General features: G+C 62.3%; 7 protein-coding genes across 7 annotated transcripts in view; 3 read left to right on the forward strand and 4 right to left on the reverse strand.

Annotated features, from left to right (window-relative positions):
* Positions 1-812, forward strand: part of MAPK8IP3 (mitogen-activated protein kinase 8 interacting protein 3) — a 45787-nt gene extending 44975 nt beyond the window's left edge. The window contains exons 29-32 of the mRNA XM_006873858.1: positions 41-79; positions 209-388; positions 466-618; positions 691-812. Coding sequence (XP_006873920.1) covers positions 41-79; positions 209-388; positions 466-618; positions 691-812 — 494 coding nt within the window. The remainder of the gene's footprint in view (positions 1-40; positions 80-208; positions 389-465; positions 619-690) is intronic.
* Positions 813-2144: 1332 nt separating this feature from the next.
* Positions 2145-3016, reverse strand: NME3 (NME/NM23 nucleoside diphosphate kinase 3). The gene is made up of 5 exons (XM_006873859.1): positions 2971-3016; positions 2710-2840; positions 2531-2632; positions 2353-2465; positions 2145-2262 (listed from the first exon to the last, which is right to left on the reverse strand). The coding sequence occupies exons 1-5, from the start codon at positions 3014-3016 to the stop codon at positions 2145-2147; spliced, it is 510 nt and encodes a 169-aa protein (XP_006873921.1).
* A 38-nt stretch (positions 3017-3054) lies between these two features.
* On the forward strand, positions 3055-7125 carry EME2 (essential meiotic structure-specific endonuclease subunit 2; the record flags this gene model as incomplete). The annotated part of the gene is made up of 9 exons (XM_006873946.1): positions 3055-3075; positions 4693-4855; positions 5292-5428; positions 5704-5790; positions 6045-6136; positions 6204-6351; positions 6478-6593; positions 6678-6867; positions 6955-7125. Coding segments are annotated over 9 exons (1125 nt in total), but the record flags the coding sequence as incomplete, so codon positions are not given.
* Positions 3592-4473, reverse strand: MRPS34 (mitochondrial ribosomal protein S34). Its single transcript, XM_006873911.1, has 3 exons — positions 4153-4473; positions 3973-4015; positions 3592-3884 (listed from the first exon to the last, which is right to left on the reverse strand). Exons 1-3 carry the CDS (start codon positions 4471-4473, stop codon positions 3592-3594), a joined length of 657 nt encoding a protein of 218 aa, XP_006873973.1.
* A 620-nt stretch (positions 7126-7745) lies between the features above and the next one.
* SPSB3 (splA/ryanodine receptor domain and SOCS box containing 3) lies at positions 7746-10444 on the reverse strand. The gene is made up of 7 exons (XM_006873947.1): positions 10403-10444; positions 10155-10292; positions 8836-9013; positions 8561-8748; positions 8365-8467; positions 8154-8279; positions 7746-8053 (listed from the first exon to the last, which is right to left on the reverse strand). Exons 2-7 carry the CDS (start codon positions 10278-10280, stop codon positions 7746-7748), a joined length of 1029 nt encoding a protein of 342 aa, XP_006874009.1. The 5' UTR covers positions 10281-10292; positions 10403-10444.
* Positions 10445-11857: 1413 nt separating this feature from the next.
* Positions 11858-15128, forward strand: NUBP2 (nucleotide binding protein 2). The gene is made up of 7 exons (XM_006873948.1): positions 11858-11873; positions 13544-13662; positions 13753-13951; positions 14293-14447; positions 14543-14653; positions 14742-14811; positions 14953-15128. The coding sequence occupies exons 1-7, from the start codon at positions 11858-11860 to the stop codon at positions 15126-15128; spliced, it is 846 nt and encodes a 281-aa protein (XP_006874010.1).
* A 589-nt stretch (positions 15129-15717) lies between these two features.
* On the reverse strand, positions 15718-18679 carry IGFALS (insulin-like growth factor binding protein, acid labile subunit). The gene is made up of 2 exons (XM_006873949.1): positions 18664-18679; positions 15718-17522 (listed from the first exon to the last, which is right to left on the reverse strand). The coding sequence occupies exons 1-2, from the start codon at positions 18677-18679 to the stop codon at positions 15718-15720; spliced, it is 1821 nt and encodes a 606-aa protein (XP_006874011.1).
* Positions 18680-20755: the final 2076 nt, after the last annotated feature.

Genomic DNA, 20755 nt, shown 5'->3' on the forward strand with positions numbered 1-20755 from the left:
GCATGCCTGGTCCTCCACTCCTTGTCTCTTTCCCTCCCAGCTGTGGTCCTGCACCGAGGCCAGCTCCTGGGGCTCCGAGGTGAGACCAGATGCTACCCCACCCGTGTGGGAGGGGGGCTTGCATCAGCCGGGGTTGGGGGGTGTGGGAGGCTCTGCTAATTGTGGTCCTCCCAACCGGCAGTCAGCTCTTGTGGGTCTCTGTCTGCAGCCAATAAGACGTCACCCACATCTGGGGAGGGTGCCCGCCCAGGGGGTGTCATCCATGTGTACGGCGATGACAGCAGCGACAGGGCGGCCAGCAGTTTCATCCCCTACTGCTCCATGGCGCAGGCCCAGCTCTGCTTCCACGGGCACCGGGATGCCGTCAAGTTCTTTGTCTCCGTGCCAGGTGAGGGGGCTTTGAAACCCCTGTCCGAAGGGCATGGGATGGCTCAGCCTTGCTGAGGCTCCTCTGCCCCACGACAGGGAATGTGTTGGCCACCCTCAATGGCAGCGTGCTCGACAGCCCCTCTGAGAGTCCCGGAGCCCCTGCCACTGGCCCAGATGCTGCCGACGGCCAGAAGCTGAAGAACGTTCTGGTGTTGAGTGGAGGGGAAGGCTACATCGACTTCCGCATCGGTGAGTGAGGAGGTGCTGCTGCATGGAGTGGGCTGCTCAGAAGGGGGCCCCCTTACATCTGTCTCTCTGCAGGTGATGGCGAGGATGATGAGACTGAGGAAGGCGGAGGGGACTCGGGCCAGGTGAAGCCCGTGCTGTCCAAGGCGGAGCGCAGCCACATCATTGTGTGGCAGGTCACGTACACCCCGGAGTGAGCGGCCGCCACCACCTGTATATATGCCTGCAGGCCACCAAGGCCGCCCCCCCTCTCAACTGCAGCTTTCACCTTAGGTATGGGCTCCTGGGCAGCCAGCCTGGGGGGCATGGAGTAGGCCAGTTAAAGGGGCCGCAAGGGTGCCCCTTCCTCAACCCTCAAGCCCCAGGGCAGCGCAGGGCCGGGGTTCTAGGTTGGCCCTACGTAAGTCCCTACAAGTAGCACAGCTGTGCTCCTGCCCCTCCCCAGGCATTCCCCAGGGCTGCAGCCATTTGCCTTTGGTCCCTATCTCCTGCTGCCGGCCAGGGTGGGGCAACAGCTGCCACAGACCCTCCAGCTCCCAGGAAGCTATGGGTGCACCCTAGCTAGTGTCCCCAGGGCGTCCCCACCCCTCACAGTCTCACCTCTGCTTCCTGCTGCCCAAGCACGTGACCCAGTGTATCTCCCCCAGCAGGAGTGTACCCCCCCTTCTTGAGGGTTCAGGGTCCTGCAGTCCTGCCCCTCCTGAGCCCCCAGGGTGGGACCGCCCAGGCCTCAGGAAAAAGGAGAGGGACCAGTGCAGGACTGCGGCCAGCCTCAGGTTGATGGTCTGCCTTGCGGAGCATGGGCCCCAGAGTCCAGCTCGACATGTGACTAAGTGCCTAGGGTTGGCCGTGCAGAGGGCTCAGGACAAGGGTCACCCAGCTGGACTCAGTTCCCAGGGGAACTGCTCTGGGCCGTCTCTCCATGGACCGGCTTGCTTGCTGCCCCCCAGGCCCAGGCCCCACTCATCCCTTGTACAAGGCACTGAATCGATGTGCCCGTCCTCCCCACTCCCCAGCCAGCTGGCCACCACGGCAGCCATGGGCTGCTGTGGGCCTCTCCCCACCACCCGCCACCTCTCCACTGTGACCTCTGTCAAGTCCCATGTCTGTCCCCAAAGAATTGTGAAGTGACAGGGTGACCGCACCGCAATTCTGCCTAGGCCTTGGCCTTGCAAGTGACCCCATAGCCCCATTCTGTGTGTAATAAACGTCTCCACACGTCTGTTTGTCCCAGTGTCAAGCCTGCATGCCACAGGTTTGCTGTCACTTTATTGCAGTGGGAAATGGCTGGACCATGTCTGGTGCCCAGAAGTCAGGGAGGGCTTCAATTCCAAGAGCAGTGTGTTGGGCGGGGCAAGGTCCTGACCTGTCTGAACGGTTCAGGGGGCAGGGATGCCCATGAGGTACCTGGCCTCCTTTGAGATAGGGTGGGACCTAGCATTCTACGCCATTTCGCCTACTTTGTGATCTGGAGCGATTTCCACTGCACAGGCCCTAATGGGTCCGCGTCGGCCAATCGCGCCGCCTCGTTACTCATACAACCAGTGGGCGGCGCTGTCCTCCCAGCCCAGCAGCTCATGGGCGTGGAACCACTGGGCAATCTCGCGGTGCGCGCTCTTCACTGAGTCGCTGCCGTGAATCACGTTCCTGCGGGGCAGAAGGGCAGTGAATGCTGGTCCTGGTGTCACTTCACAGGCAGGGCCGAGAGCCGGCTGAGGCAGGGTGTTGGGGGCTTACTTGCCGATCTCGACGCAGAAGTCCCCGCGGATGGTGCCAGGCGCGGCGTCCGCTGGGTCGGTGTCCCCGATGATCGCCCGTGAGGCGTGCACCACGTCCAGCCCTTGCCACACCTGCGGGAAGCTGGGGGTCAGCGCCGGTGCAGGTTCCGAGGCGCTCCCCGCCCCCTCGCACTCACCATGGCTACCACGGGCCCCGAGGCCATGTAGCGCACCAGGCGCTCGTAGAAGGGCCGCGCGCGCAGCTCGGCATAGTGTTCGCGCAGCAGCTCCTCGGAAGCCTGCAGGAATCAGGACTCGGTCAGCCGCTGGCTCGACGACCCCAGGGCTGCGGCGGGCGCCCCCGGCCTGCCCTCACCTGCACCAGCTTCAGCGCCACCAGCTTGAAACCCTTCCTCTCAAAGCGCCGCACGATCTCGCCCACCAGCCGCCGTTGCACGCCGTCCGGCTTCACAGCCACGAAGGTGCGCTCGTGCACGCCGATGTAGCCTGAGGACCGGGCGTCAGCCTGTGGGGACGCGCCCGGGACCGCACTCCCGTCCGGCCCAGTATCCGCCCCCAGCCCCGGGCTTCCTAGCCCCCAACTGGTCCCTGGATGCCCCGGGCCCCCGCCACTCACTCGCCGGGAAGAGGTTGGCGAAGATGGTCAGGACCAGGCAGATCATGATGGCGACAGCAGAGCCGAGGACCAAGGGGGAGGAGGGGGCGGGGCGGGGCGGGGGCGGTGCCTGGGCTTAAAGGGGCCGCGGACTGAAGCGAGTCCTGTGGAGCCAGCTCGGGGAGCCCTCCCTGCACCACGCATGCGACAGCTTAGATCTCCGCAGCCACCAGGCCCTGTGGCCCGCGTCCCAGACCCCCGCCATACAGCGCGGTTGTCCTACTGCAGAAGCGGCCTTTTCTTTCCCCACAGTCCTGCTTATAAGAGGCCTGTGGCCCTGAAACCGCACAGTCCGAGAAACCACAACACAGCCGACTTCAATGGCCTTTATTCACGTTCAGAGCCTGGGTCTGAACAGGGGACGGGAAGCAAGGAAGGAAGCTCACACCGTGGGTGGGGTGGGGCGGTTCTCACCCAGCAGCGCCCTGCTGGCCTCAGAGCTGAGTGTTGGGAAGTCCAGAGACAGGAGAATGGAGGGGCAGGATCCTAAAGCCCACCCCCTGGTCGGACAGTCAAGCATGCCCAGTGTGAGCTCGGAGGCGTCTTCCTTCCTCCGGGGGATTGGAGCCCCGGGGCAGCACTTTAGACTCGGGTGCCTTTGGCCTTGCCCTTTCCCTCCTGTTGGTCAGGGTAGTCCCAGGGGCTGATGCGGACCCGCTCTAGATTGAGCAGGGGTTCCTCCGTGCTCGAATCACCGCTCTTCTGCCGCTCGGCCAGGATCATGGCCCTGAGGAGGGGTGGGTAGGGCACAGAGCGAGGGGGCTCCTTGCTGCCAGGGGTGAAGGCAGTGAAAGCCGCCTCCTCATGCTTGGGCACAAGCCGCCAGTCGTGGTACATGACCTGCTCGATCTCGCGGGCCTCGCTTTCGGTCTGGCCTGGGGAAAGAGGGACAATGCTCCTCGCATCTTCTCAGCCTGCGCCTGCAGCCCTCGGCCGCCATCCAAGTCGTCCCCCAAGTCTTACCTTTGAAGGTCAGGACGCCCCAGGCTTTCCCGTGGTCCAAGTTCTGAAAAGCAGGGGGAAAGCTCGTCACCATCTTCTTCCAAAAGGTTGGGGAAGGGGAGCGCTCGTCCCAGAATCGGACGGAAAAAGGCAGGCAGGGGTGCCTAACAGGATCGGACTAGGGAGAGCGCGCACACGCACCTGCGCCGTGTAGTCGGGCCGGACACGCGTGAGGCGCCAGTAGCAGGGTTCGTCGTGCTGCCACAGCCAAGACTTGCGCGTAACCAGGCGGCCGAGGCCGAAGAGCGGCAGGCGGCAGAGCAGTTGCAGGAGGCGACTCTCACGGCGCACGTCGGCCCAGGCGCGCTGGGGCAACCGGCGGCCCGACAGCGGCCGCGTCAGCGTCTCGTAGTCCAGGGCATAACGCTGCGAGTCGCGTGGTCGATCCCGCTGTTCGCGCAGAGCCCGCACTCGCCGGGCCAGCTCGGCGATCAGCCGCGGCCGAACTTTCTTCCGCGCCATGGTCAGCCCGCACCCGCGGTCCGCTCTCTCAGAGATCCGGCCGGAAACCGCCGTCACCTCGCATCGTGAGGCCCGGACGCCACCCGGAAGCAGCCCTGCGTGCCCTAAGCAAAGGTGTCCGGGCGCGGCGGAAGCGGAGGCGCCGTGGAACCTACCATGGCGAGGGCTGGAGCGGGCGGGGCTGCGGGGCTGCAGCGCAGGAGCCGGGGCAGAAGTCAGCGCCGAGCCCCGACATGGGAGATCTCTGACTCGGACACCGAGGGCCCCGCGGTCTCGGAAGCCGCCGCCAGGGCCCGGGATCCGGTGGAGGAGCGCAGGACGGCGGCCCAGGTGCTGCGGCCCGAGCGCTCTCCGAAGCGCCTGGTGGTTCGCCTGGACCCAGGTGCGCGGGGAGCACCGATCGTTGTGCGTGGAGTTTGACGCAGGGACTCCCCTTTAGCTCCTACAGGGGCCCTAGTGGTGCCATAGTTTAAGCATTGGAATGCTGACCGAAAGGTCAGACGTTCAAACCCAGCAGCCGCTCTGCAGAAGATGAGGTAGTCTGTTCCCACGGCGACGATAGCCTCTGAAACCCCCGGGGCCAGTTCTACTCTGTCCTACCGGATCGCTCTGACTCGGAATTTACTGGCAGACAATGGGTTTGATTTAGACTTTAGCTTCCCAGAGTGTTAGTCACAGCTCGACCAAGTTGGTCAGAAGGGCGCCTCCAGCCCCCAGCTTGGTCCACCTTTCCAACTGCAGCGCTAGCAGCTGTGGGTCCAGCTCTCCACGGAGAGCAGGGACTGAGTGACGACTCTCTCCCTTCTCCACCGTCCCAGCCATCCTGGAAGATGCTGGTGCTGACGTCCTGCTTCAGGCCCTGGACGCCCTGGGCTGTGAGCAGCACATCGAGCCCCAGCCCCTCCCTCGGAGCATCAGCTGGAGTCCCATAAACCCGGACCCTTTCCACTGTGGCGTGAGTGCAGAGGGTTAATGCCGCCAGAGCATTGTTGCATGCTCAAAGCTGCCCAGGAAAGTAGCGGCTAAGATTTTATCTAGAATGGGTGTCTAAGTGGGTGGTGTCTAGTGGCTCAGCTATTGCAGAGCAAGGCTGGGGTGCAGGCCAAGCATTTGGCTCCAGGAACGTTTCAGCCTCTTGCAGGCTACCTGCTGGTGGACCAGAGACCTGAGTTTGCTTTGGCCTATGCTGGGCCTTGTCCTGAACTGTACGGCTCCTGAATGTCCCCACAGGTCCCCGCTGAGGTGTGGGCTGAGCAGGAGCTGCTACTGTTGTTGGAACCAGAGGAGTTTCTGCAAGGTGTTGCCCAGTTAACCCAGGTACTCCCCAGGCCGCACCAATCCTGGACACCCTCCTTGTCGCCCACTGGTTTCTCAGTCGGGGCAGGAGCTGGACTAAAGAGGGTCCTCGTATAGCAGGGGTCAGGAGCCCAGTGTCACCTGGGTTTGGAGTCACCGGGGGGTGGGGGTGGCTGTGGGATCACCTCGAGGCCCTTTCAATGCCCCACCCCGTGTGGTGTGGAACACGTGGGTCTGCCTGCAGTCTGCTGAGGTCCTGCCTTTCTGGCCTGCAGGTGTCGGGCCCGGCCTGCTCCATGCCCTGGCTTTGTCCTGAGAGCCCTGGCTGCACACATCTGGCCGTCATCGGACTGGATGCACATCTGTGGTACGAACCCAAACCCCTCCCAGGGGCTGGCCAGGAGGGAGTCCCCGCTCCCCTGGTTGGGTTCAAGGAGGGCGAAGCTGATGGATGTGGGAGCCAAGGTGGTGTCTCTGCCCAGGTCTGGCCTGAGTGGTGTCCAGGAGCGGCAGCAGCGGTCATCAGCGAGTGTGGTGATGGCCCATGCTGAGGGGGCTGTTGGCTGGCCTCAGGTGGAGGAGGTGAGGGCCATGTGGACTGGGCTCCAGCTGATGCTCCGGGGGAGGGTGGCATCGGCAGTTGGGCTGGGCAGTGTCCCCAGAAGCTCTCCTCCCTGAAGGACCCCTTGCCTGTCACACCCCCTGCAGACCCTGGTGTTCCTGCAGCTCTGGGCCGGCCTGGATGTGCTGCTGGTGGCTTCCTGGCAGGAGCTGAGCAAGCACGTGTGTGCTGTCACCAGGGCCATCGCCCAGCGCCCCTTTAAGTATGTGCCCCCCAGAACAGGTCGGGCAGGGTGGTGAGAAGCTAGGTGAGGATGCTGGAAGATACCTGCTCCCCACATCTGCAGGTGGCTCCGGGACTCCCAGACCTTTTCCTTCTGCACAGCGGGGCGCTGGGCAGCCGGGGATCGGGTGGCCAGAGACGGCCGGGGGCTGCGGAGGATTTGGTGGCGGCAGATCCAACAGTTCAACCGAGTCAGCCCCCAGGTGGCCAATGCCGTCGTCACTGCTTTTCCCTCCCCCCGCCTTCTGCAGCAGGTGAGGTGCCCCCACTCTGACCCCTAAGAGTGAAGGCTGGAATGTGCGAGACTTCTCAGCTCACCCTTGTCCTCGTCCTCGTCCTAGGCGTACGAGGCCTGCGGCTCAGAGCAGGAGCGGCTAGGCCTCCTGGCTGACCTCCCTGTAGAAGGAGGCCAGAGTGGGCGGCCTCGACGGGTGGGGCCGGACCTATCGCGCCGCCTTTTTCTTTTCCTGACTTCCTGCCACCCAGATCTCATGCTGGACCTGAGCTCCTAAGCAGTGTGTGTGGTAAGAGGGAGCAAGGGCAGGGAAGACAAGCAACCTCAGCTTATGACACACAGCCTGACCTTGTGGAGCCGGCGGGGTTAGGGGGGGTGGTCAGGCCAGCTGGGGGCTTGGGAGGCAGCACTCCTCCCTGGCCCTGCCCAGGAGCCTCCTGGGGCTGTGGCACAGATCCCCCCGGAAACTGGGGTGCCTGGGCAAAACCAGACCCCACAGGACAAGGTCACCGACTTGCGTAAGCCCACAGCCTGATCCTGGATGACATCACAGCTGCTGTGGACGTCGGGTAGAAATTCCGTTTTGTTTATTGCAGTGATTTAAGTCTCAGAAGGGACAGCAGCCAGCGACATGCACAGCAGCAGAGGGCAGAGTCCCAGGCTCGGGAAACAGGGACGTCAGCACCAGACAGCCCTCCTCTTCCTCATACAGCTGACAGCGGCAGACCCTGAACTTGCCGGTCCTACGGCCAAGGGGCCCTGGAGCCCCACAGAAAGGGCCATCCCAGCCTTGGGGTGCTCGGCCCCACTCCTCCCTCCTGTCGCCCTGGAGCGTGGCCGGAAGGAAGGGACAGGAGCCAGCTTCCTGGCTGAGAGGCAGTTTTCACTGACGAGGAGTCAGGTCCGGCGGCAGCGCTTCCGGCGGCAGGAGCGGGCCTCAGGTGTGGGTGGCCGGCGGCGGCCGCAGCTCATGTTCAGCACCCAGCCGAGTTTGGTGTGCAGCACCTGCTTGAGGCCAGGCGGCAGGGGCAGGCCCTCGAGTGTGTCCCCGGAGTCGGGGCGCAGCTGACGCAGACGGTAACAGCACAGGAACTGTAGCGAGGTGGCACTGACGCAGGATCGGATCACCTTCATGCTGCTCTTGGCGGCCGTGGAACACACCATCGGGTAGAACTTCCTGTTCTGAAGTCTGGTGGCTGCCACACCTGTGAGGAGGCTGCCTGAGCCTGTGCACGTGGGCAGCATGCCTGGGCCTTCCCTGCCCCCAGTCTGTCCCACCTGCTCGAAGGACCCCAGAACCCTCACCTATACACTTGCGGTTCTTGAAGAAGGTCAACCTTCCGTGCCAGGTGTCCAGGTGCACGCCAATGATGGAGCCCTGGCCGAAGCGTGAGGAGAAGCTCGTCTTGTCCCCCCGGTGGTGGAGAAGCCCTGGGGGGTGGCCGGGGATGAGTTGGGGAGCAGGCACCCCTCAGCTTCACAGCCCATCTGCCCCCGCACCTGCTGCCTCATGTACCTGTGTAGGAGAGACCCCAGCTCTCCTCGTCCCTGCCCAGCAAGCTGCAGAAGGTGTGGTGGTACTTGTCCAATTCCACGTCTGACGTCCCGATGCCCACCATCTGGAAAGAGGCCGGCAGAGGGGCGTGTGGGCTGGATGCATGGGCCTGGGGCTGCCTTGTAGGCCACCCTGCAAACGCCCACCGCTCACTCACCATGTCGGTGCCGTAGACGGGGGAGGTCATCTTGATCTCCCAGAAGTGCTGACCCTCGCCCAGCTCCTTGGTGCCCCGGATGGCCGCGGTGCCACAGCTGTACTCCACGTGGAAGCTGACCTTGCGGTTGTCACAGCTCAGGAGGGTGGCTGAGGACTTGTTCAGGTCATCCCAGACCCAGTCGAAGTCTGTGGAGGCGAGGGGGGTGGCTGAGACAGGCTCCCCAACTCCCGGGGTCTGGCCACAACCCCCCCGCAAGCCTCTGCCTTGCTCACGCTCGTCCTCCTCCCCGCAGCGGCAGTCCTTGTCGCGATGGGCGCTGTGCCGGTTGCCGCAGAAGGCGGCGTCACGCTGACTGTCACAGTCACAGAAGGACTCCCCAGTCACAGGCACGGCGCTGGGAACGGATGGTGGCAGGGACGAGAACTCGGGGTCTGAGTCGGAGTCACTGTGCTGGGAGAGAAGGCAGGCTCTTTTTACCCAGGCCCCTCTCAGCCACAGCGCCTCCTGCTTGGTTGTCTGTCTGCCTATGGCCTCCACAACCTGCAGTCAGCAGAGCTTAGAAAATACCTCATCCTATTGTTCCACTGTGCCCTGTTAAAGGCTGCATCCCCACTCCTCACATGCAGCATGTGGCCACTCACAGCAGTGAAACCACAGACCATAGGAACTGAGAAGACAGATGGGCATGAATGCTGTCTCAGCCCATGACAGACAGACGACCACAAAGAAAACCAGGAGACAGGGCATGAGGGCAAGGAGAGAGTATATGGGAAGATGAAATCTAGACAGAGATGCCACTGAGCCGTCACCATGGCCAAGCTGGTGGTCCACTTTAAGAGCTGGCTTCAGAAAAGGATGAGGTCTCATGGAGTCGGGCTGCCCCAACAAACAAGGTAAGCCTAGGGGCCTGCAAATGTACTGTGGAGAACGAGCCCAAGTCAGGGCCATCGCCAACCACCCCGCCTCTGTGAGCCAGGGAGGTCATCCTAGACAACACACCCACAGGCACGTGAGGCCCATTAGGTGACGGGACAGGGGACATGTGTCATATCCTGCATCCCACAGTGGTGAGTCTGCTCTAGGGGCAGGGCAGGAACGCAGCCCCAGGGCTCAGCAGCCTAGGAAGAGGGATGAGCCTGCCCTCCTAGCTCAGGATACCTTGGGGAGCAGCTGTGTAAGGCAGAAGCCCAAATCACCTAGGGGTGGGCCTGCAGGTAGGTGGGTGAGTAGATCTTGATGTCTGCTGAGACTGAGTGAGCCACAGCCTCACTGAACACAAACCAGATGTCCTGTCATGCCATCCTATGCTGGCCGGAATCAAACAAACTAAGAGACAGACATCTCTCCAACCACCTTCTTGAAATGAGGGGTTCACGGGGCAGGAAACCCTGGTCATCAAGAACAAAATTTTTCACACACACACACACACACACACACAGAATCTTGTCTACTTCTACAGGCCAATAAAACTTGTCCACGAAGACGTGCACCACATTCACAATGGCAAACTGGATGAAAAAAATTGGGTCACGCCTGCTTCAGGGTCTCTGCACCTCAGTCCCATGGTACCCACTTCCCCAGAGGGACCTACCTGGCCATCAGAGTCATAACCCCAGTTAGCAGTGCCTGCCAGAGCCACAGCCCGGGCTTCAGCATCTCGATGGGCTGCACTCAGGACGAAATGCCACGCCCGGCTGCTCCGGGGCCTCCTGGCCATGGTGGAGAGAAGCTAGAAGGAAACAGGACTCCTGATACTGGTCTGGTTCCCAGTGCTCTACCCTGCACTGTCCCTCTGGGCTGTGCCCACAAACCCACCCCAGGCGCCAGACAAGCGCATACCTTACTCCAATAGCTAAGCACGTCAATAAAACTCAGGCAGATGGTGTGCAAGGCTACCCTCAGATCCACCACACTCCACAGCACATCAGGGCGCATCTCCCGCCAAGCTCAGCCTCACCTAGTCCGTCTCTCAGCTCAGCCCTAGGGCATCACCAGCCTTGACTGGCTGCCTCTCCCTCTAGTTAAGTGTCCAGCTTGACAGATGGAATCTCCAGTTACTTAGTTCCTCATACCAGACGCCTAGGAGTCATCTCCGCCATCTCCCCTAATGCCCCGCAATTACACCGCCTCCCGGTCTCACCCTCCTCCCAGCTCTTTATTACCGCCTCTAGGCGGGCTCTTTTGAGACAAATCTCATTTCTTCAGACCTGGCCATTGTCGTGAGAATAAAATGCAAACAATTCTAACCAGCCTGCCGAGTTCTCTGATTCTCCAACCCGTTTTCAGGCCTTGGCTTAGTCACCAGCTCCGTCTGCTCTGCCCTCGGGCCCATTCCACCACATGTGGTCCTCTGGGATGGCCCGAACGGCACCCAGCTGAATGACTGAGCCCCGCGGTCTCCTCCCTCGGGAGAGATCACGGTCAGCACCCCATTATTAGCCTAATCACGATTCACGACATTGTAGCACACTGGGCACTACGTGACCCGGGCTGAATGAATGACCCACCGCTAAGCCCCGGGGAGGGTCGCTCAACAGGGAGGGTCGGCATGTTCCCACTCTCGCGGGCTCGTTCGGATGTCAACTTGGGGGTGCCGCTTCTGGAAGCCGACCCCACAATCGCGGCGGCGGAGGCACCCCCATCCGGAGGTAGTCCATCGGCCGAGGGGTTTCGGGAGCGCGTCACGCCCGTCCACCGCGGACAAAGCGCGGACGGGGCGGTAGCAGAGGCCGCGCCCGGGCCGCTGGGGAACAAAGGATGGGCTCGCCCGCAAGGTCAACGGCGCGCCCGCTCGAGCCCGCAGCGCCGGTACAGGCCAGGCCGTGCCGCCACGCTCACCTGGAGCTGCTCAGCCGCTGCCTCCGCCGCCACACTCCCCGCCGGCCGTGACCTACTTTCCGCTCCAAGCGAGACGTAAACAATCCCCGCCCCGCGCCGCATTGGCCAGCCGCCGGAAGCCAGCCGCCTGCCTACAGGCTGCGGGGTCCGTCAGTTCCGAGCCGGTGTTTCCATTGGCCACACCTGAATCCAGTTGAGAAAAGGCCCGCACGCCCATTGGACGCGGATCGCAGGCGGATGGCGGCCCCAATTTAGGGCGTGGACAAGGAAATGGGCTCATCTACTTACGTCACCCGGCGCCGGAAGCCACAGGCACGGTTAAGGCGGTCCGATTGGCTAAAGAAAGCCGGATTAGACCTATGAAAGGAAGTCAGGGGGCGGGCTCTCACGGTCCACTGGCCTAAGGGCTCGTCCCTCCCCTGTGGACAGAAGCCTCGAGGTTCCGGCGGCTGTGGAATGGAGGCGGCGGCTGGTGAGTGTTGGGGCGCCGGGAGCGCACTAGGAGAGAGCGGGCCTGGCTTCGGCTTTGCTTTTGGCGGGTCCCATAGCAGGGGGTGGGAGACCGGAGCTGCCGCGGAGCAGTGGCGAGGCGCCCCCAATAAGAGGGGCACATGAGGGACCGGTATGCACCTCTGTAGTCACATAAAGCTTAAAAAACGAGAGCCCCACAGCCGTCCGTCTGAATGAATGAGGCTTTTTATTTTGGGGGTAAATGCTCTTAATAAACAACTCAAAGCCTTGGAATTCAGGTCTCCAGTAAAAGCGGCCGACCGGCCCGTACCCAAAGGCACTGCCGGCGTGCGCTGTCGGGCTCTGCGGGAGGCTCCTTCCCAAATCAGTGCGCACACCTGCCAGGCGTGTAGAGTGGACTTGAGGAAGCTGACCAGGGCGTGGCGTGTCTCGGGGGCCCTGCCCCTCCTGCGCCCCCGCCCACTTCCAGCAGAGCCCCCGCGCGTGGCGTGGGTGGGCACCGTGCGGGGCTTTTGTGGCCCGTTTCTGAGTAGAAGGGAGTCGTAGTTGTGTTTTGAGACTGAGAAACAGCCGCTCCCGCAGTAACTGACCCCGCACAGGTAGGTGCCTGCTCCCATCACCGCCCTCCCAGGTGGGCCGCATCTCCCCGTTAGCACAGCTGGTGGAGCCGGTGCCAGGAGACACAGGTGGTCGCTGGTCTAGCCGCATTCCAGCGGGCTCTCGCCTGCCCCCAGCAACCTGCAGCCCCGCACCGCACCGTGTTCTCCCACACGCCTGTGAAGGGCCCGATCATCCTTGAGGTTTGTCAGCAAGGCCTGGCCCCTGACTATTTCTGGGAGGAGCGGAAACCTGGAGGAGGTCAAGTCGGAAACGCATTACTGGTCTCACTCATGATTCTTTGGCTGGTGTTTTGGATTCAGTGGACAGAAGAGAAGCGAGGTCGATTGCGGACGACCTAGGAGAGAGCTGTAGGGGTGGGGGGTTCTGTGTGGAGCCTGGTTAAGGACTCTTGTACAGTCTGCAGTTTTGCCCTTACTTGGGTCTGATCTGGCCTGGGGACTAGGGTAGGGTGTCCACATGAGTGTGGACTTGGTCAGCTGGACGTGTGGCCAGTGCACACAAGACACTGGCCTGTCTTTGTCCTTGAGCTCAGGTGCCGGCCTACCCCCAACCTTTCCCCATCTTGGAGTGCCTCTCTGCACTGACCCAGATCCTAGAAACTGGGGGAGATGGAGCACCTCAGGTCCAGATTCACTTATATCTGGGCTTCCAGGCACAGGTGCACCTCAGGGCTACAAAGTCCGTGACTTGGTCGGTGGCTTTGTCTGTCTCTGTCTCTTTAATAGAATTAGGGGGAACTGGCCACTCAGGCTGGTCTTGTTCCTAAGTATGTGTCCACTCACACCCTCTCACTAGGCACTGGTGAACACATTCAAACATGTTTGTCTACACGCACACATCACGTGGCTCACACATAGATACACAACCAGATGCTCTTTTATCTTAGAGGCTGCCTGCCTTTTAGCAGCCCGACGCTGAGGCTTTCACGGGCCAGTGGGCTGCGTGGGGACCTCCTGCTGCTGGCCTCGTCTGCTCAGTGGGGGTTGTGGGTTCTCGGGGGACAGTGAGAAGGCACCCTGATGTTCTGATCTTGTCTCCTGTTCTGATAAGAGCCGGGGAACCTGGCTGGCGTCCGGCACATCGTGCTTGTACTGTCAGGGAAGGGAGGCGTTGGAAAGAGCACCGTCTCCACTGAGCTGGCCCTGGCCCTACGCCACACAGGCCAGAAGGTAAAGCCCAGGCCCCTGTGCCCTGCCCCCAGGCCCCCCACTCTGCCCCCAGTGTGGTGTTCACTGGGGGTCGCCGTCTGCTCACTGCAGGTGGGCATCCTTGATGTAGACCTGTGTGGGCCCAGCGTGCCGCGCATGCTTGGGATGCAGGGCTGTGCAGTTCACCAGTGTGACAGCGGCTGGGTGCCCGTGTTTGTGGATCAGGAGCAGACTCTGGCTCTCATGTCTGTGGGCTTCCTGCTAGAGACGCCTGACGAAGCTGTGGTGTGGAGGGGCCCCAAGAAAAACGGTAACAGAGCTCAGGTCCTCGGGTCAGTGGGAGGCGGCCACCACTCATGCCTCTTCCCCATCCTCACTAAACTGCCTGTGCTCTGGGGGCGGGGGGCAGTGAGCTTTGGTGTCTCTGGACCTTTGGACTGTAGCAAGCCTTACCCGTCCCATCAGGTCAGCATAGACAGATGCCTGCTGATACCAGACTTCTGCCCCTCCACCCCCTATAGCCAAGATGCTCCATGCGGGGCCTGCTCCCAGGCTAAGACCTTGTGGGGATGCAGGGAGGCTGGTGTGCTCCTCTGGGGCCTGGGGAGCGAACTCTCCAGACGAGTACCTGGGCTTTTGGTGTCTCTGCAGCACTGATCAAGCAGTTCGTGTCTGATGTGGCCTGGGGGGAGCTGGACTTCCTGGTGGTGGACACGCCCCCGGGCACCTCTGATGAGCATCTCTCCACAGTAGAGGCTCTGCGCCCTTACGGCCCCCTGGGTGCTGTCCTGGTAACTACGCCCCAGGTGAGGCCCCACCCCAGGCTAGTGAGCTTGAGATCCAGAGGGGCAGGCAGGGCTGGGCTGTCCCCCTTCCCAGTGCAGCGCTGTCCTGCTCCCAGGCCGTGTCAGTGGGGGACGTGCGGCGGGAGCTGACCTTCTGCAGGAAGACGGGGCTGCAAGTGATCGGTGTGGTAGAGAACATGAGCGGCTTTGTGTGCCCGCACTGTGAGGTGAGGCACACAGTGGGGTGGGGTGCGGTGGGGTGGACTAGACTGTGGAGGGGGGACTGCTCACTGCCCGTCCATCCCTGTGACACAGGAGTGCACCAATATCTTCTCCACGGGAGGCGGGGAGGAGCTGGCCAGGCACGCTGGGGTCCCCTTCCTAGGTGAGTGCTCTGGGTGCTAGAATGGGTCTCTAGGGGCAGGTGGCCAGTGGTCATGAACCGAGTAGCGCTGGACCAGCTGTAGCAGGAGCTTCATATGGGCGGTGCCTTCCCTGCCCTTCTCCTACCTCCTTATCCCTGCAGGCTCTGTGCCCCTGGACCCTCAGCTGGCAAGGAGCCTGGAGGGGGGCAGGGACTTCATGCAGGAGTTCCCCAAAAGCCCGGCCTTCCCTGCGCTCACCTCCATCGCCCACCAGATCCTGGACCAGGCACGGTCTCGTGACCCTACGGAAGCTGGTCGGCCAGCAAGTCAAGTGTGATCCACCCACCCCCTGGACTGTGCTCCAGTGGGACTTATGGGGAGGGCCGTGGTTCTTCTTGTACCTCTGTTGTCCTTACTTACCTAATCCCACTTGAGGGCCTGTGTTCTATGTGTTGTGAGGGGAGGCCTCCCAGACCTGTGAGAAGCACCCATTAAATGTGTCTGGGTGTGACGTCTTGACCCTTCTACCCCATCCCCAGCTGTGTCTGTGTCTGCCTCAGTGGCTCCCTGGGTCCTGTGACAAGGTGCTGTCAGAAATGTGTGGGGTCACTACTGGGCCTTGAGCCCTCTTCTCTCGAGGAAGTGTGCCGGGCTAGCCCCAGGGGCCCACTCGGTGACCCCCAGCCTCTTTTAATGAGGGTTGGACACAGGAGAGAGGAGAGGCCTGGGGGAGGGCCTCTTCCCAGGAGGCGGGCACTGCCTGCTCTCGGGTCGCACAGTGTGTGTGTCAGATTGCTTTAATTGATGGTCACCCTGATCTGTACCCACGTGGCCTCAGAGGATGGCCTGGTGAAGTCCACAGGCCCGTCTGCTTCCAGGAAGGTATACCTGTGCTGGCATCCTGGGCACCACCAGCCCCACGGGGGTCAGCAGTGAGCAAAATGGGCCTCGCCCAGGTCCCGCAGGTCAAGACCGGCCACAGGGGGTGGCTCGGCGCAGGTGATGTTGTTGTAGGTGTACACAGGCAGGGGGCGCTCGTCACCCTCGAGGGCGGCCTGCACGGCGCGCGGCACTATGCGCGGGTTCTGCAGAGCGAAGGCCCACAGCGCCCGCAGTGCGCAGCCGCAATCCCAGGGATTACCCTCGAGCCACAGACGCTCTAGGCCCAGAGGCTGCGCTGCAAAGATGCGCAGTGAGTTATTGGACAGGCTGAGGTGGCGCAGCTGCTTTAGCGGCGCCAGGACTCCCTCGGCCAAGCTCTCCAGGCGGTTGTGCGCCAGGTCCAGCCAGAAGGCGCGCTGCAGGGGCCGGAGCGTGTCCGGAGCAAGCTCAGCCAGCTGGTTGCGTGCCAGCAGCAAGTACTCCAGTTTGGCAAGGCCGAGGAAGAGCTGGTGGGGCAGGTGGGCCAGGCGGTTGGCCGTGAGGTCCAGCTCCAGCAGCTCCGGAAGGCCCTGTAGGCTGTGCTCTTCCAGGTCTGTGATGGCATTGTCTCGGAGGAAGAGGCGGCGCAGGCCTGCCAGGCCCGAGAAGGTGTGTGCCCGCACTCGGCCCAGGCAGCTACTTTCCAGGTGCAAGCTGTGCAGGCGGCCCAGGCCCTGGAAGACGAGCTCGGGCAGGTTCTGTAAACAGTTCCCCGAGAGGTTCATCACGGCCACATTGGCCAGACCAAGGAAGGCGCCGGGCCGCAGCTCCTGCAGCTGGTTGTGGTCCAGCGTCAGCACCTCCAGCTGGCCCAGGCCCTGGAAGGTGCGCTCCGCCAGCTGTCGGATGCGGTTGTGGCTGAGCCGCAGCTCCTCCAGGAAGTGCAGGTCCTTGAAGGTGCGTGGGCGCAGCCCGGTCAGCGCGTTGTGCGAGAGGCGGAGCACGCGCAGCCCCAGAAGGCCCGGGAAGGTCTCCGCGAAGAGACTGGCCACGCGGTTGTGCGACAGGTCAAGCCAGCGCAGGGCACGCAGGCCCAGGAAGGCGCCAGGTGCCACGCTGGCTACGAGATTGTGGTGCAGGTAGAGCTTCTGGAGCTTGGGCAGCTTGACCAGGACGCCGGCCTTGATGCTGCGCAGCGAGTTGCGGCTCACGTCCAGCTCCAGTAGCTCATCCAGTCCACAGAAGAGCGGCGGCTGCAGGTAGCTGAGACGGTTGCCAGCCAGCACCAGCTCGCGTAAGCCTGCCAGGCCACGGAAGGCGGCGTCGGGCAGCACGGCCAGGCTGTTCCAGCCCAGGTTGAGGGCCCAGAGGTGCGGCAGGCCAGCGAAGAGCCCGTCCTCCAGTCTGCTGAGTAGGTTGTGATGCAGACTGAGGGAGGCCAGGCCTGGCGTGTGTGTGAAGGTGCCGGCCGCCAGGCTGCGTAGCTGGTTCTGTTCCAGGTGCAGGTGGTAGAGCAAGCCCAGGCCCAACAGTGCACCTGGCTCCAGGCTGCCCAGCCCACTGCCCTGCAGGTTGAGGAAGTCCAGGCCCGAGAGGTTCCGGAAGGCGGCCTCGGGGATGCAGCTGAGATTGTTGCGGTCCAGCCACAGGGCCCTGGTGGCCTCAGGGAAACTGGCGGGTAGCTGTGTGAGGTTCCGGGCGCTACAGAAGACACTCAGCTCATCCGTGTAGTCGTCGTAACTGCAGACGCACACGGCCGGGCACCCCAGGCTCTCGGTGTCGTTCCCAGGCGGCGAAGACTCCACGTCTTCCAGGTTGCCATGGCCGGTCACCACCCAGCACGCCACCATCAGCACCAGAGCTAGGCCTCCTGTGGTGAGGGCAGAGCTTCGGACCGTGGCCCTCCCCAAGACCCAGCCCCAGCCTGGCTACCTCCAAGGACCCAAGTACCTGTAGGAGACAGTCAGGGGCCAACAGAGCACGTCCCTGTTCTCCCTCTCCACCGGGGCTGCCACACCTGGTGGATGGGCAGGTGCTGACCGCGCACATGGTACACCTGGTGGACAGCATATCAGCAGGCTCCTCGTGTCATGTGCCCTGGGTACACCCAACAGCAGGCCCGACTTGGCTGGCTCTGCCCTGAGGCCTAAGTGGACAGCCTGGGTCCTGGTGGGGACGTAGGCCATGTGGCCGTGTGCGTCCCCTGGTGGACTCTGTGGCCAAGCTAGGCTGCCACATAGGCTTGTGTCTGTTGCTGGGATATTTTGGAGTTGGCCAGAGTGAGGTATTATTCATTTCCTTCAGGGCCCGGACGCTGAGCTGTGTCCCCATGCTGGGTTGGGCCCTATGTGGACGGTCACTCACTCGGTGGGCTTATGTCCCATTGAGTGCAGCCCAAACCAGAGACATGTTCGTGTGTGGAGTCGAGGTGAGCATGGGCGAGCAGCCTTCCAGCCCGTGCTGTCACTTTGTCCCTTCTGCACCGAGGCAGACGGCGGCCAACCTGTGAGGCTGCCATGTGGCCTCTAAGCAGCCGCGAGGACCATGGACCACCTGCTACTTGCCTGGCTCAGCCCAATGAAGGGTTGTAGGCTAGGCCCCAGTTGTCCTGCCCCTGTGGAGAGCCAGGCACTGCCTTATCTGGCCTGGTGGCACTCCTGAGCCCTTGGGGTGGGAGGGAAGGAAAAAACACTGGCCATCAAGTAGATTCTGGCTCACAGCGCCCTCGTGTGGTCAGAGTAGAACTGGGCGCCACAGGGGTCTCACACATAGACTGCCAGTATTTTCTTCTGAGGTTCCTCGAGGTGGACTCACAGGCAGCTCCAACCTTTTGGTTAGTGGCTGACCATGCTAACTGTGTGACCTTTCCCCTGGGGGCTCATGGAGCCCCTGTCCAGGTGCAGCTGCCCCCCAGCATGTTCCTGCCTGGACCTCCCAGGCTGCCCCGGCCCTGACCCTCCTTCTGGTTCTGGTTACGGGCCTGCCGCCCAGCTAGAGAGCTGCAGCCTCACCTTTGCTCAGGGCCATCGTAGTGTGGTCAGCAGCTGGTGGGTAGTGCGTCTGGTAGGGTCAGCGGCGCCTGCTCTCTGAATGTGCACACCCCAGCCAGCGCCCTGACAGCCAGCCAGTCGGCCAGCTCCCGGCCGGCCCCTTAACCCCCTCGTGCCGGGCAGCCAGCCGAGGTCAGGCCTGGGTGTGGGCAGCTCCGGAGCAGCTGGAGGCTGAGAGTATCTAAACCACTGATCCCAGAGGCCATCGTCGGTCTGACCGTGGTTCTCAGAGCCCATTGCCTCTGACTTCTATAGTGCTGGGCTGAGGAGAGGTGAGGTGTGGCATGGGGGTGCCCTTGGAGCACTTTTGCGGTTGGCATGGGGTCTAGGAGAGGAGACCCCATGTTGGGTAGGCCCGTGTCGTGGTCACCCCTATACTGTGAAGTCAGTCTACACAGTCACCTGTGTGCCCCTTGGCCTATAGTTTTCTATCATCCACTTGGCCCCCACCCCCAACCTATCCCAGGCAACTGTCCACAGCCTGGTCCCAGCCATGGCCCAGCCCTGGCCTCCCTCGTGACCTCGGGGTCAGCCGCTGTCTGGCCAGGCTGTCCCCCACGCCTCTTCTAGGAACACTGAGCATCTGTTTGCTCTCTGGGGCCTCAGCTCTGAGCAGGATCCCGGGGCCCAGTGACCCTCAGTCCACCACCCAGACCACTTGCCTGGTAACTGCCTGGTCCGAGGTCAGGCGGGAAGGTAGCCTGTGATGGAGACTGCCTGCCATGCACCTCCCCCTCCTCCAACCACCTTGACACCTCCTGGTCCCACCCCCCATGGTCAGCTGAACTTTGGTGGGGATGAGGGGGAGGCAGCGTGCGGCAGTGGGCGGTACTAGAAGGAACCAGAATGTAGAACTGGGTCTGGGGAGGTGGAGGGAGGCGGCCAATCTGGCCCTCAGGAGGGGAGTGGACGGGTGCCACTCTTAGGGTCAGGGGATGCTGGGGGCTGACCTGAGCCCTATCCCAGCAGCACTGGGTGGGCAGGTCTGTCTCCCCCCCTTTTATGGAGATTTGACTTTTCCAGCTCGTTCCTCAGGGTCTCTTCTGAGAAATTATAGATCCGAAGGGAGAAAGTCCAGCCCAGGAAGCCCAAGGTGAGTTTACCCAGAGAAAGTGCAAACTCAGCAGGGGCTGGGCCAGCAGGGGCCGGGCAGGGGTGCAGTATGCTTGCTAGGCTGGGTCCACTGTTGGGGTGGCATCCTTGGGTTGAGGGGGTGAAGGGCAGGAGGCAGGCAGCCCCCAGGACCTGGATTTAGGATCTGAGTTCAGATTTCTAAGTTCCGAGAGAATGTTGGGGCGACCCCATACAGCTCCTTTAGGACAGTCCCCCCACCTGAGCTGAGGTCCCCGGGGCTTTGCGGGCAGGCCACTGTGTGTCCATCCTGGGGCCCCTTCTCATGCTGCTGGCTGGGACGGTGCTAGCCTGCGGACTGAACCAGCGGATCGGGTCTGCACCTGTCTTCTCAGATGCCCCCTCCGCACTTTGAAAAGTGCAGAGGCAGGTCTCCCCCGTCTTTCTGTTGTGTCTCTGAGATGATCATACTCAGTCAGTTGTGGTGGTGAGGGAAAGTGTCCATTCCACAGTTGATGGGTTTTATGTTCTGATGGGCAGCGAACCCCACAAAGTGGAGGCATTCCTCCCTGAGTTTCCTTCGATCTCTAGGATTTTGACAAGAACATGTTCTGGATGCAGTCCTCTGTGGGAGAGCGATCGTAACTCTCAGCGTGGCCTCATAAGCTACCCTGCACATAGGGGTTAAAATGAACTGCACATAGGAAGTGGTCTTTTTCCTGGGTCCTGTGGGGACCACTAAAACTTTGGAATTTTCCCCACTGAGGGGACACATCTGGGCATCTGTGCTCACAAGGTAACATCGACATGAGGGCTGGTTGTGGCCTAAGACCCGTCCCATGGTACCAGTTTGCCCAGTTAGGCCCCAGGAATGTGCTGAGTGAGGAAACTCCTCGAGCCTCCCATTGGTGGTGGGCATCCATGTACAGGTGCCATGTTAGGGAGCCGGTGTGTGTCAGAGTAGGACTGTGCCCCACAGGGT

This window comes from Chrysochloris asiatica, unplaced genomic scaffold, assembly GCF_000296735.1.
Source record: "Chrysochloris asiatica unplaced genomic scaffold, ChrAsi1.0 scaffold00257, whole genome shotgun sequence".
NCBI lineage: Eukaryota > Metazoa > Chordata > Mammalia > Afrosoricida > Chrysochloridae > Chrysochloris > Chrysochloris asiatica.